Source organism: Abramis brama (genome assembly GCF_963993115.1).
Source record: "Abramis brama genome assembly, chromosome: 1".
NCBI lineage: Eukaryota > Metazoa > Chordata > Actinopteri > Cypriniformes > Leuciscidae > Abramis > Abramis brama.
In genome coordinates, this window is record NC_139963.1 from 36600001 (window position 1) to 36615948 (window position 15948).

General features: G+C 37.8%; 1 protein-coding gene across 1 annotated transcript; it reads left to right on the forward strand.

Annotated features, from left to right (window-relative positions):
* The first annotated feature begins 8116 nt into the window (after positions 1-8116).
* chst12a (carbohydrate (chondroitin 4) sulfotransferase 12a) lies at positions 8117-14790 on the forward strand. Its single transcript, XM_084094444.1, has 2 exons — positions 8117-8217; positions 9692-14790. Exon 2 carries the CDS (start codon positions 9739-9741, stop codon positions 11053-11055), a length of 1317 nt encoding a protein of 438 aa, XP_083950570.1. The 5' UTR covers positions 8117-8217; positions 9692-9738; the 3' UTR covers positions 11056-14790.
* Positions 14791-15948: the final 1158 nt, after the last annotated feature.

The following is a 15948-nucleotide window of genomic DNA, read 5'->3' on the forward strand; positions in this document are numbered from 1 at the left end:
TGCCCCCTACACTATAAATAGATGCTGAAGCTGAGGCTAAAATCTGTCATTTCGTTCACACATTTACTATCTACATGGTGAATGGCACATAGTGCACTATATGGTGGATAGGGAACAATTCAGACAGTGTAAATTATACTTTCCATTGGGGCGAATTAAGTCTGGTTTTACGTTAGGCTACTGTCGCACAAACACAGACTGCTCCGGTCCAGAGACACGATAGCACAGAGCGGATCACAAAATGTAATGGACCCCATTTGAATTCTGCACAGAATGCTATATTTTAAAGCGATATGGAGGAGAAATGTCTAGAGATTGGGAGGAAACTGCGGCTTTACCGAGCTCAACGACTCTGGCTGAGCTATTGGCTATTTTTTAAAAATGGGAGGAGCTATTCGGTATGCCCTGCCCTGTCTTCCTGTTTCAGTGGAAATTACGTCAAAACTCATAACACTGACTGCATCCGGAATGGCATACTTCCCTACTATAAAGTAGTCGAAAAACAAACATTATGTGACACATAAGTATGTCTGAATTAGCGAATTCACAGTATTCATTAACGAGTAAGCAAAAAATACCCGGATAACCTACTTCTGGCGAGATTCTGAAGTGTGCATATGATGGACACTTTACTATCCCATGAGGCAGGGCTGGACTGGGACAAAAAATCGGCCCGGGCATTTAATGTTAAATTCATCAATCTGGTGCACTTTGAAAGTTCAAAATTAAAAGCTCCAACCCATATTCAGTGTGCAAATTAAACAAAGAAAAATTCAAACCTCTTTTATTTACAGTGTCTATTTACATTACACCTACTACATAGTAATAGTTATAATATTTATCCAATGACAGTAATTGCCATATTTTGTAAAACAAATGCGCTAAAAAATAAAGGAAACTTTCATAATTAGTTTTGAACCAATTTCTATACTTGAAAGAGATAAGCACATGATCTTTTATTTTGACACAAACTGCATCAAGCTTTTATTTTGGCGGAAAACATGGTTTACAAACGCTTCTCATTAAATTTCTAGTGAATTGACCGTTCGCAAAACCCCGCCCTCAAACGGTCCTCGTCCAATCCTAGCTCAGCAACTGTAACTTAGGAGAAGGACCTCCGTCAAACATTGCGATTTCAGCAAGATGGTGAAACGATGCGCCTATGGCACCTGCAAGTCTGACTCCAGGTACCCCAAAAGTTTAGAGGGAGGGGTCGTTTTTTTTGCCTTTCCAAAACCCAAGACCCAAGCGGAAAGATGCCGACAATGGATTAAGCACTGTGGGAGACCTCACTCACAGCTAAATGCCTCGAAGATTAATAAGCATACACATGTCTGCTGTAAGTAAAGCTAGCGAGCTAACTTAGCATCAGTTATCAATAAGTAGTTTAAGTAAGTTACTCTTACAACACTTTGCAGTTTTAATGATGTCCTGTATGAATAAAATGACGGAGTATTTATTTTTATGTTTCCACTGTTCGATCGCGCCCGTGCCTCTCTCTCTCTGACACACACACACACACACACACACACACACACAACAGCATTGCAATCTTGACATCGGAGCCTGTTCATTATGCTGCGTTCACACCAAACGCGAATAGAGCGTCAAATTCGCGTGTATCGCGTCTAGTTCGACGCTTGAACATTCTGAATCCATTCGCGCGTCCAAAGCGAGCGAGCGAGCGGAGTGCAGTATGAAATGTTTAAAGACACGTAGAGCATATGCGATTATGAAAGGTTAAACGTGAGAGGTGGGGAAACTGTAGGCTAATAACGTTACTTGTTTAGGTTGGTCGTCATCCTTAGCTTAGCTAGCATAGCTAACCTGTCATACCTCTGATAGAACAGGTAGAAACTGAATCTTTGTAACCTAAACTAGATTGCAACCCTTTCTGTCGTGCCCTGGAGGATATGTCTGCTGCATTACTCCAAAACCAATCACGACGGGCGTAGTAACAATAACTAGGGGGCGTGGCTTTTGCGAATCTATGCAGATGTGGAAATGATCTGTAACTGGGTAATGGGTTCCTACACTCATGACATGGCCGAAGTGTTTTGAAAGTAGTTCTGCTTACCGCGGACTCTACACTTTCTCATCTCTCTCCTGATCCTCCTCACTATCATCATCTGCCACAGGAGCTGATGAAGGTCAGAAAACATTTTGACACAGTTTACAGTGTCTGCTTTAAGGGCCTGTTTCTATTTTTTCACACTATTTCTCTGCACATTCCTTGCGTTTCTTCTCCATCTCGCTGACTATTTTGACAGATACACACTGACTGCTGCACGCTCGCTCACTCGTTTAACGTTGTGATTGGGCCAGCCCAGTGTCAATCAAGAATATAACCAATGGGCCGCTGATCTACGTGTTTCATGGGCTGGTCTGTCAAAAAAAAAAATAACACTGACTTTTTTGGACCAATGATTTACACCGGCACAAACCCAGCGCCGCCAAATAAGCAAAACAAAACCAAACGAATGGGCCGCCGATGTACAAATTTGATAAAAAAAAATAATAATTATGTAGCCTATGAGTATGAGATGTATCGGCCCAAAAAGCACGTCGGCCCACCGGGAAAATGCCCGGTATGCCTAATGGCCAGTCCAGCCATGCCATGAGGCCACGAGAGAGGATTTATGAATGTCAGTGAAGTGAGGTAGGGGGCCAAGATGGCGCTGTGTTAGGTGGACACGTTATTGAACGTCTCGTCAGGAAAGTTTGAAATAGGACGATTATATAGCCATTATAATTTGACAGTTACTATTTATGAACGTGTAAGTGATTGCCTTCTTTATTTTAACCTCCTTGCGCCAATTCATCTATGGGAAGAAAGAAAAATAGACAAACTTCGAACGTGACAGCACAGGCGCCCATGTCAACTACGGAGCCTATTCAAATTGCTGAAGGGAACGACAGCGCCGTTTCCTCTGTGAATGTGATTTCATCGAATAACGCTGACGAACACAACTGGTTCGATTCGCGCCCAGATTTGAGTGATCTTCTTGCTACTCCCCCCTGCCTGATACTCCCTTAAAACCTTCAACAAAAAAAATAAAACGGGTAAGCATGGAAAGTAACGGTTCTTCAGCAGAAATTCTGGCGGCCATTCGTGAGCTTTCTGGCAAATATGAAGAGATGTTACAGAAAATTTCTGCGATTGACACAAGGACTGAATCTACGGCTAAGCAGATTGAGACAATGTCGTCAACTGTTACTCAACTTGTTGCTGAGGTAGCAACGCACAAGGAGTCTCTGAAAGTTGTGGCGACGGAGATTCACGAGCTTCAAAAGGTGAATAAAACCATGAAGGAAGAGGTGGGAGAATGTAAGCGTTACAGCTGGAGATGGACATTAAAGTTACATGGCGTGAGAGAGAAGGATGGCGAGGATGTCCGGAAAGTTGCAATCGATGTCCTTAGCAATGTAGTTCCCGGTATCAGCGATAACCTTGAGGATGCCATCGACATTGCACATCGTCTTGGCCAGAGAAGAAAGGATGGTTCCCACAGATCAATCATTGTAGGCCTACTGTTTGCTCTGCGTCGTATTCGTGACACCGTTTGGCAAGCTGCCAGAGGCTGCAAATTTCTTTTCGACAATAAGTTGCGACTCACGGAAGCCCTTTCACCAGAAGATAGGGCCGCCAGAGAAAAACTTTGGCCGCTTGTGAAAAAAGCCAGGGATGAAGGGAAAAAAGCCTCCTTTCGCGGTGCGTTTGCCTTAATTGACGGGAAAAGATTCAACTTCTCTGATGTAAAATAAACCGGTTCGGTTCTGCGGTGCGGATATAATCTTTTTCCTAGTTGAAGGGGAAATAAGACTGTTGTTCCTTTAATTCCCATGGGCAACGCATTTTGGGAAGCCAGGTTTCGTTATTCCTCCGGTTGAACCGCAAACTCTGCTGTGTAAGTTGATAAACGTTGACCATGTTCAGTTCGATCATTCAATTTAATATCTCTACTGACAGTTTTTTTTTTTTTTTTTTTTTTGACTAATGTTGTCTAAAATAGTTTTGCGACAAGCAAGGAGGTTAAGTGATTATAGCTACTCTAATTTAATGTTCGCGAATTAATTTTGGTTATATATTGTTCCTATTTCAAAATAGATTTGTGTGTTTTTTTCAGATAAGAGGTAGCTTATTAAACTTTTTCTTTGTACAATGGATTTTAAGTTTCATTCGTTTTCTGTTGTATCCTTAAACGTGAGGGGTTTACGTGACGCAGTAAAGAGGAAAGCTGTTTTTTTTATTTTGTAAAAGCAGTGAGTCAGATATAATTCTTCTTCAGGAAACGCATTCAAGTGATATGGATGTAAAATTTTGGAAAATTCAATGGGGAAATGCAATTTACTGTAGTCATCATGGCTCTAGTCATTCGGCTGGAGTTTCAATTTTGTTGCACAAACTTAAAGGGCAAATACTAGAAGTTAAATCTTCTAATGAAGGCAGATGGATTATTTTAGCGATTAAGCAGGATAACTCAATCTTTATTATTTGTAATATTTATGGTTTCAATTCCCTATCTGCCAATAGGTCTCTTTTCTCTCAGATAACTTCAGAATTGAAAGAAGTAATTATCAAGTACCCAGACGCTTTTGTGATTTTAGGTGGGGATTTTAATGAATGTGGATGATTCCTTGGACCGACATCCTCCCAGAAATAACGATAGCCAGCAATTAAATATTAACATTTTATCATTTTGCTCGGAATTTTCTCTTACAGATACATGGCGTTTCTTTCACCCTGATTTGCATGAATTTACTTGGTCAAATAGAAATATGTCTTCCCAATCGAGAATCGACCTCTTCCTGATCTCTTCATCAGCTCTTCAATTTGTAAAAGATGTTTCTCATTCTTTTGCTCCCCTTTCAGACCATAAGCAAATAAGTCTAAAATTGTGTAGTAACACTGACATTTTTTTAAGTTTGCATGGTTATTGGAAATTTAATAATTCTCTCCTTAAAGATGCAGCCTTTAATAATGGCATTAAGAACTTATTTTCTGGTATTTTTTCTGAAAACTCTAGTGATGGTTATAAAAAAAAATGGGAATTTTTTAAATATAAAGCTAGGCAGATTGCTATCAGAAGAAGTAAAGAGCTAAAATCCTCTAAAAATAAAAAAATATTTGATCTCCTAAATAAAATAAACACTTTATTGCAAAAAACATTAACTCAGGAGGAAGAGTTGCTTTTAAGAGAATTAAACTTACAAATTAATCAAGCTTATTTGGATTTAGCTAGGGGGGTCTTTATTGGTCAAAAGCCAAATGGCTAGAAGAAGGAGAGACTAACTCCAGTTACTTTTTTGCATTAGAGAAGAGGAATTGCAGGAGAAATTCATTAACAGCTCTAAATATTAATGGTGTCAGGTGCACTGATCCAAACTTAATTTCTAAGTTCATCACAAACGTTTATGACAAACTTTATACTTCCGAATTTAATTCAGATAATTGTGAGACTTTTGTCGAAACTATTAAAAACCATATTCCAACTATTGATAATGATTTTAAAGATCTTTGTGAGTCAACTTTGACAATTGGGGAAGTTAAATCTGCTCTTTTCTCTATGAAGAGAGGGAAATCCCCTGGTGTTGATGGTTTTTCCGTTGAATTTTACATCCATTTCTGGGACTTAATAAAATCCCCATTGCTTTGCATGTATAAAGAATGCATTGCTCAGAAGGAAATGACTACTTCAATGAAACAGGGTATAATTTCCCTTATTCCAAAACCTGAAAAAGACCCTCTGCAAATTGATAATTGGCGACCAATAACACTCTTAACCATTGTGCCATTCAGATAGTTAGAAATTTTTCATGTGCTTCTGGGTTAAAGTTAAATATGTCGAAGTGTGAGATAATGTCGTTGCATGAATGCGACGACACGTTAATTGAGGGTATTCCAGTCAAAGACACAAAGTATTTAGGAATTCACTTAACAAAAAATTTAGTAGACAGACAACAACTTAATTTTTCTAGTTGAATTAAGAAAACCCAAAATATTTTAAATCTTTGGCTACAAAGAGACCTAACTCTTTATGGTAGGGTTCTCTTGTCTAAAGCGGAAGGTCTCTCTCGCTTTGTGTATCCATCACTTTCTTTATATGTGAATGACTGCACTGCTAAAGGTGTCAATAAAATTTTCCTTGATTTTATATGGAAAAACAGGTCTCATAAACTTAAAAAATCTGTGATTTCCAATTGTAGAAGTGATGGGGGACTAGAAGTGCTACATTTTCACAACGTTATTAATGTGTTTAAAATCAATTGGATTAGAAGATGTCTAATAAATTCAAATTCTATATGGTTTTTCATTCCTAATTTCATCTTTAATAAAATTGGAGGCCTCCCTTTTATCTTAAAATGTAATTATATGTGCAATAAACTCCCGGTTAAACTATCTAAATTTCATCAGCAAGCTCTTCTCGCATGGAAATTGTGTTACATCCACAATTTCTCACCACATAAAACTCTTTTGTGGAATAATATGAATATAACTGTTAAAAACAAATCTCTTTTTTTTCTAATTGGTTTAATAGAGATTTAATTTATATAATTTCTTTATTTGACAATTCTGGTAACATCTTGTCTTATGAACGCTTCATGACTATCCATGACTTCCCTATTCATTTTAAAGAATACAATACTGTGATTAAAGCTATTCCTACAGGCCTAGTGCAACTGGTTAAGAGCCACTTATTATATAACCAAAATGATACTAAGGAGTCGGCTTTGTTATTGGATGGCATTAGCATTTATGATAAGAAATGCAATAATAAACATATTCGCCAGATTTTTCAAAGAAGTGATCTAATTTGCCCTAGAGGCAGATCCCATTGGGCTGCCTTTATTGGCAATATTGAATGGAGAAGAGCGTGGTTATTACCATATACATTTTTTATTCCTAACAAAACCAAAGAAGTTCACTTTAAAATTTTACATAAGATATCCTGTTAATGCAACGGTGTCCAAATATATTGATATTTCTAGTACTTGTTCATTTTGTGGTGATGAAGATGAAACATTAATACACTTATTTTATTCTTGCAAATTGGTTCAGAAATTTTGGTCTAGCGTATTTTCTCATTTAAATAAAACCCCCATTCAGGCACACTCTTTTAATTTAAAAGATATTATTTGTTATTATACTGACTCCCACACATCCAAAGAATACATTTTTAACTTTTTTATTTTATTGGTAAATTTTTCATCCATAAACAGAAATTTATGAACTCACTTCCTACCTTCTCTCATTTTTTGGTTGAAGTAGACTCACTGCTTAAATCTTTTAGTTTAACAAACAATAATAAATGTGATAGATTCCTGAAAATATATGAACAATTATTTTGTAATGGCTCTGATATTCAGGATTAACCAGCTTTCTGTCATATATTGTTTTATTTTATTTGTATTATTATTATTATTATTTTTATTTTTATTTTTTTATTATTACTATCCTTTGTTAGTATTGTTTCCCTATGTAAAGGTATAAGGTATTTAAGTTATAATTACTCTGTATCCTTTGTCTTTGTTTTACCTCTTTTATGTTCTCCTGAATGTATCTGTATATTTACATGTTTCTTCAATAAAAAAATAAAAAAAGTGAAGCGAGGTAACTCTGACTGGTAGGTCACATGATAATTACAACATGGCGATTCTAGCCCAGATTACATTCATACAACACACATTCACCGATGTGAAGTCATTTTTTATTGAAAAATAAGTAACGTTAACCTACCTAACTAGTAGCCTATGCGATTTCGGACGCAACCATTGAATAATGCTGCACGTTTCAAGGCACTTTCTTGGGCTTTTAAATTTTTTCACGTTTGATTTTATGTGGTCCCATGTTGCAGTGATTAACATATTGTTGCAAATGTTTTTTTTTTTAATTGATGCTGGCTCTAGACACCAACGTTTTATTGTGGTAGCATTTCCAACTGTTGCATTTTGCCAGAAAATATTGTATTGTAGGTGATACTCGTAATTCTCTGACACCTTTTATTATGTGGTCTTTTCTCTATAAAATATAAAAAGCGAAATAGTGCTGTGCTGACAAAACTGTATCAGCAGCAGAACCTTGCGTTCACGGTCAGAAATCTCGCGATATCTGTGCGGAGCACTGAAGCGCTGCTGTGTCAACAACCCGCGCGCTGCACATCCCTCCTCAGCTGACGCCGTCTGCCTGCCGAGAAATATATACACTCCCGCTATGAGGTGAGACCGTTATCGTTACAGCCACGTTTGGACACGTTACACATTAATTTCGACCATATCATTCTAAACATAGTACTCATTTAATTCCGTGTGCTCGAATCACAACCGATGTACAAAACCCCAGGCATGAGTAGCTTCATGACTTCCTATGGAAAAAAGTGGTGTAGGCACTTGCTCTAGATTTGAATTCATATCTTCATGTTGTCAATTTAAAAGAACAATCGACACAGTACCATCCAATTTAACCGGAATCAGCTGCTTAGTAGAAAGTATGTATACATGAATGGCTTAGGAGGAGTTTTCACGGATAAGCTCGAATGTTTGCAGCTTCCTCCCACAGTAAGAGATGGTGTCAAAGAGCTGCATTGTGTCCGGCTGAATGTGAGGGGTCGCCTTTGCCTTTGAAATGAACGCGAGGGCATGGCAAATGTATAGCTTGTTCAACTGTGAGTTTTCCGAATAATAATTGGCCTGAATTTAAATAAGAGATTCATACATCGAAAACATCCACATGTGTAGTGTAACGTTAGCTCGTAAACATTTGTCAGTTTTTTGAGTGATTATTATTACGCCTCGCTAGCTACTATGCACGCACATTTGTGTGTAGCCGACATCATTTTGTCTTGTGCTGTGACGCCATTCACTAAACGAGCCAATAACTGTGCGTTATCAGCCTCTTGTTTTTGAGGAATTTAATGGTTCTGTTCCAACAAAACATTAATTACTGCTGTTGCCTATGTAGTTGTGTTCGTATTCTGTCTCCGCACTCCTTACAAGGAAGATAATAATCATATCAATATTTAATGTAGAAGCCAGTAAACCCCTTCAGGGTGATATGAGGCCCCAGTGTGCCAAAATAACCATTGACGGAGGTTACATTACATTACTTATTAAATAAATCTGTTTGAATTAAAACACCCTCAGTGTTATATAAGGGATAATGTTTAGTCAGTCAGTTATTATGCTCAAACAACCCCTGACAGGATTTAATTTGTGAAAATGGCCTGCTGTCCGAATAAATGGACATGAGGATCATGTGTCAAAATATGAATATCAAATTGTTTTTCTTAAAGCATCCAATAAGAAAAGATCTGACAAGCATCTGGTCAATAATATGAATTATTTGTAAAAGTAACTTTTTCTATGGACCGGTTAAGGCTGAAATATACTAAACAATTTTAAAAATCCTACCAGATTTTTTTTTTAAACACTGCATCATACACTTGCTGACTGTACATAAATGGTTAAAAAAAAAAAAAAACTGAGCATCATACACTAAATGACTGATGATCACACACAACACTCAATCATGACCAACCAATCAGAAAGAAATGAAAATGTTGTTTCATGTAAAGAGAATATGAAATGTTACTTTTTTTATTGCATAATGAAGGTCGCAATATTGCAAAACATTGAACCACTTAGTTTGCACACTCTTGACTTCCCTTTTCTGATTTGTTTTCCTCTACTTCAGAGTATGATGTATGCGGTCTGGGCTGTGGATTGTGTAATGGAGTTGAGATGAGAATGGCACTCTCTCAGTCAAAATCAACCAAAATGGGAAAATCGAGACTGTTCCGCATTTTTATGATCGTGTGTGCCGTCTTCATGATCCTTCTTATAATCATATACTGGGATGATGTGGGGGCCTCTAATTTTTACCTGCACACAACCATCTCCGGGCCCCATCCGTCCCGCCTCTCTCCACAGGCCCGTCGTGACCCTGAGAAGAAAATAGAGGAAGACAAAGAGAGCTCGTTCTTGATGGACATGGATGCTTTTGTTAACCAGTTCTTGGAAGGAACCGCAGACCCCACGGAACAGGTGAGAGGAGAACCGCCCCCTGGAGACCCTCACAATCAGTCCTCTGAGAAATCGGATGAGAAATTTGTCCCGAGACGAGAATGGAAGATCCATCTGACGCCAATTGACCCTGAGAAAAAACAGAAGCAAGAGAGTAGAAAGCAGCTGATCCAAGATGTGTGCAGTAACAGAAGTTTTTTAGACTTCCCTGGGAAGAACAGGACTTTCGATGACATACCCAATAAAGAGTTGGATCACCTCATTGTGGACGACAGGCATGGAATAATTTACTGTTACGTTCCCAAGGTGGCCTGCACAAACTGGAAGCGCATTATGATCGTGTTGAGCGAGAGCCTGTTATTGGACGGCGTGCCCTACCAAGACCCTCTAGATGTTCCTCAGGAGCTCATCCACAACAGTAGCCTGCACTTCACCTTCAGCAAGTTCTGGAAGCGCTATGGAAAGTTCTCACGGCACCTCATGAAAATCAAGCTTAAGAAATACACCAAGTTTCTGTTTGTCAGGGATCCTTTTGTACGACTGATCTCTGCCTATCGCAACAAATTCGAGCAAGAGAACGAGGACTTCTACAAGAGATTCGCTGTTATCATGCTGAAAAGATATAGCAATTACTCGGATCCCCCGGCCTCGGTCGTGGATGCTTTCGCCGCTGGGATTCGACCGTCTTTCTCAAATTTCGTTCGGTATTTACTGGATCCTAACACTGAGAAAGAGATGCCTTTCAACGAGCACTGGAAACAAATCTACCGTCTGTGCCATCCCTGCCAGATAAATTACGATTTCGTGGGGAAGCTGGAGACCTTGGATGAGGATGCTGAGCATTTGTTGCGGATTCTCCGCGTAGACAATGTCGTCGAGTTCCCGCAAAGTCATCGTAACCGTACGGTCAGCAGTTGGGAGCAGGATTGGTTCGCCAGCATACCATTGGAGTCCAGAAAAGAGCTGTACAGGCTCTATGAAGCCGACTTTAAACTGTTTGGATATTCCAAACCAGAGAAGTTGTTACATGAGTGATGTGTTCATCGTCAGCTTTACTGGGGTGCTGAAAATATTTTCTCAGCACAATAAACACGGTGATGGGAGCTCCTGACGCCTGGTTCCTAATGCGGCTTTTTCACTTTATGCTGTTTTTAAAGGCTCTTTCACATGACACTCGTCCAAAGGATCAATGTTTGTTTAGTTCGCATGGTCCACTTAAATCCTGCAGGTGGATACTCTAATTGAACCATCTGCTTTCAAAAAGCCTCTTTCTCCACTCAGCCATGCACATTACGTGCCGGGAACAAAAACAAGATATTGTGGCAAATTAGTTCAGTGTGGCCACATTCGTTCCCTTGTTTTAGTCCAATCTTAGCCATGATTTAACCTGTTAAAGGCAGAGTATGCACGTTTGCAACTGCTAGAGGTCGTTTATTCAAAACAATAACAACGACGTAGCTTGATGACGCTGTGATGGAGTGTGGAATCATGGGAGTTGTCGTGTTTTCTCTTTATAGGGTTATATTTGGCGACAGAACCCACAGTAAACGATAATGAATAATTTCGAATGTGCAAAACAAACAACCGTGGCTTGCTAGACGTGTCTTAGCTATCACCATAAATTATGTATCATTCGAAAGCTTGCACACTCAGTTCATCCTGTGAAAACCGTTTTGAAATCGGAAATTGCGTTACAATGGAAATGGTCATTTAAATCCTTTAGCGGGCTCAATTTTTGTGATATCAACTTAAAATTTGGAACACAACTTGGTTTGGCACATCATGCCAAAATGTACAAATTATGTTATAACATTTTTTAGTTCAGTGTATATTTGGTTTACAGTAAACTATCTTTTATAGCTTCAGTTTCATTTTTTGAAGTGCTTTCACATCTGCAATAATCGGCTCAGTATCCTCTTTAAAAAGTTTGCATGAACTACAACCGTTTTCACATATATGTTCAAAAAGGGGGGTGACAGGATTTAATTAACAGGTTAAATAAATAAAAAAAGGGGAGCGAATTAGTTTAACGTGTCCATGATTTAACTAGAACAAGGGGAAATAAGAGTACAACATGGCCACAATTTAACTAAAATGAGGGGACAAATTGTTAAATCATGGCCATAAATTAAGTTGTGGGAATGATTTCTTCATGGCCAGAGTATCTATTTCTTTCGACATGTCATGTCCGTACAAAAGTATTTGTTTTCACAAATATTTCATTGTATAATTTGTTTTATCACTTTATATTATAGTTATATTACCATTGTATAATAGTTTTGTTTTTTAATGATTTACCAGTGCCTGTTTTTTTTTCTTCTGAATTTAAAAAAAACAAAAAAAACAATGAAATGGGATTTGGATGTTTTTCCTGGATCTAGCCTTTGACATCAAAGCTCACGATAGTCACTAATACATGGGTTTGTGACTGGTGAAAAAGCATGAAAAGCATAGATGACTGTGTCACTGGCTGCACTTCGAAAAGATCAGTGATAAACCGCAAACTCTGCGCTTTTAGCATTTGCCCTGTCCTGAGGGTAATGCTGTAGCTTGATGCTTCACACTATATGGTTCAGTGCATTGGGGGGACGCTGATGCGAGTCATGTGAAAGAGTCTTTAGGTCTTTGTGAAGCTTATGGGCATTGAAAGTAATACTGTAGTGAAAATACATTCCTTGCACACAGGTTACATTTCCTCAATCCATTTCCCAGTCCTAAACTCCCTAAATGTGTAACTGTTTGCATTTGTATATGGACCTCATCGACAATTTGGAGAGAGACATTTAGATGGTTACCTACTCAGTGAAGCCTGCACAATGTTATTTTTTTAATATACCGAACAGTGGTTTAAAAGCAAACTCGTCACCTCATCAGTATTTTTCTTATAGTTTGGATGGATGATGTTCAGAATGGATGTTATAATCCCAGCAAGAGACATTTGTCCCTAAGTTTTGTAGTTGTATAGTTGTATGTATTAGTTAATAAACATCCACCAAACTAAAATGTCACAAGAAATTAAAAGAAAAAAAGTATTGTACATTAAGCAAGTGCACATATTAGAGTATTTTAGAATATTTTTGTAACCTTTTACAATTAAATGTGAAAAGTGAAGGCACATTTGTCCTTGGAAAAAAGCTAGATAACATTTTGAAATGCAAGCAAACATTTTACACATTTATTTTTTAAAATCATAAAGGGATCTACTGCTCTTACAGCAGTTTATTTGCTCTTCTTTAAGATGGCACATTTATGTGTCCATTGTTTCCATGGTTTCCACACATGGATTTCCACACGCTTTTTTTCCACACATGGATTGTTTCAACCATTTTAAAGCAGTTCACAGTCTTTTATTGTACACAATTGCTAGTGTTCTGCAGTGAAACAAGTCAATGGAGTAACTGACATCAGAAGATTTCTTTGTAACAGAGGCTGGTGTATTCAGATTATGGCCTGTTCTTGTCAAGGAAATCTTGCCTTTCATCATTTTGATCCTTTTCTTCTATTAGTGTGTAGCAGGGTCTGATCTGCAGCATGCTATAGATGTTAGCATGTGTGCCTTGCAGTCCTTCATAAATATGCATCACTCAAGAATACTGTAGCAAACTATATTCGTTTTTTGCTCTGGAAAAATAAAGGCCTTGTTTGCATATTTGCATAAGGCACAGGGTATTTATTTCTTACCTCGTAAGAGTTATTCTGTGTAATTGCTTTAGAGAGTTGATGCACAGATGTCAGTTTTGTTTATAGTTCCTCTACTAGTCGCAATTTGAACGTGGGCATGTGCAAAAGTAGTATTTAAGGGTTTATTATGATTATTTTTAATAGTATTTACTTTACTAAGAAAGTGTTTCTTGTACTTTCAGTCATCATGTTTTGGTGCCGCATTTTGCACATCCGATCACATGTATAAAGCCAACCTTAAAGGCAGTGAGAGATGGGATGAGATGGTATATTGTAGTAGGAATAGGATTTAATACTGTGGAGCACAAGTGTAGCATGATTGTCGTGAAAGGGCCAAAGGCAACGGGACGCCCCAGTTCAGCCAGCCTTCAGGGGAAGCCACAGTTCTGGATCGCTGCACTGTTGGGCCCATTTGGTTGCAGTGCCTTTGGAGAAAAGTTTACACAAAGTATTTTTGTAAGCGAGTCTCTGACTTGCAGTGAAAACAATCAAAGCTCCTACTTTTTAAAAAAATGGAGTAGTGCTTAGAATATGTGTTGCATCATGGAAAATATCTGATTTTTAGCCACAATTCTGGCGGTGCTGTTGAGATTTGTCACATCAGTTCCACGTGTTCTTATCATGTTCTTATTTCATAAATCGCAAGATCTGTTACGTGGGGAAAAGTTTTTAAAACGTGTGCAGTTGCCAATGTTGTTGATTTTCTGTTTTAAAATGAGGACCTGTGTTTTGTATACAGTTGGTGCCACATTGTTCAAAGAAAAGTGTTTAGTGATTGTTTTAATGCCAATATTAATGAAAAATAGTTGTTGTTTTTTTTTTTTTTTAAATCTGATGTACTTTTCAGTCATAGGAATTTCTTTGTTGCATGAAATATTTTTCAGGAGATCATGATGAGTGCAAAAGGGAAACATTTGTTACATTAAATCAGGTCTTAGCCTAATAATGTTTTCTTGACATTTTGGATTGGTTTGCTTTTCTCTGTTGGCCAATGTACATAGCTCTTCTTTTATTTATTATGATATTATTTAATGCTTCAAAAGAAAAAAAGATTCAATAAAGATCAGTGCATGGTGCAAACACTGTAAAGCTGTTATCTGCCCTTTATTTGTTTTACAGAAGTGCTGTTCATTAATACAATAACCACGTTTATTCAGTGATGTTCAGCCAGATTGATTCAGTGTATATATTGATAAACTGTCTGTTGTATCCCACATTTCTCTACTACAATGACATGTTAAAATTTAGTGCATGTAAGTAGAATAAATAAAATAAAATACTAAATATTATAATTATCAATTTAAATGCTACAAGTGAATTTAGCCATCACAATATTGTAATGTACAGAATGAAACATTAATTTTGATATTTTCTAAAGATTACATTCAAAATTAATTTGAACAGTGTTTTTTTGTGTGTGTGATTTTAAATAGCCTATAACTGTGAGTGTAAGATGACTGCATGCAGAGGTAATGTAAATATAAAATATGCAATTAAATATCCAGTATCAGCCATATATTTTTTGATTTATATATGTAATATAGGCTGGTAGATTGTGCATTCCTAACAAAAATACATCAACATTCCTACTACAGAGTATTGGCGTTTTGACAGCTTCATAACCACTAGATGGCACAGAAGTACACAATTTCACGGCATGGTCGACAGCAACCTTATGGAGCGCGGAGGAATAATCACAGAAGCGCGCACGTCTCCGGTCGCGGGAATGGGTTGTCGAATCAAGATAAAATCTCACACTTTTATAGTATTTATATCACCTTACTTGAGTAAAACAGGCTGTGGGACTATTAGGAATGATTGCCTGAAAATGTAAGTCCGCATACAAGTTCGAGGGACTTTTTAAATAGGCCTACATAGGCTACACCTCTTTAGCTATTGTCACGTGCCATTGATTATCCCTCCTGGTGGCCATGTTGGCGACCCCTGACATATGGGAACTTACATAGGCATAATAGTAATAAGCTGATTGACTGATCTTGTTAACAACGCAGTGTCCACTTTTTTGAAAGATTCACCACTACCTCTGGTATTTAAACTGGCGATGTAGTGTCTTCATGTTGGATAATAGGGGAGAGTGGGGTGAGTTGTGCCAGTCTTTACTCAAAGTGACTTTAAAGTGAGGCCATGGCAGTAATGCCTTCAACTTAAGGATGTACATATATTTCAGGATGTGGTGCATCCCTGAGAACAATAACTTTGGATCTGAAATAAATTGTTTCAGAAATA

Bases quoted from the DNA above. Each gene is read 5' to 3' on its own strand.
- chst12a (XM_084094444.1), top strand. From the start codon at position 9,739: ATGAGAATGGCACTCTCTCAGTCAAAATCAACCAAAATGGGAAAATCG.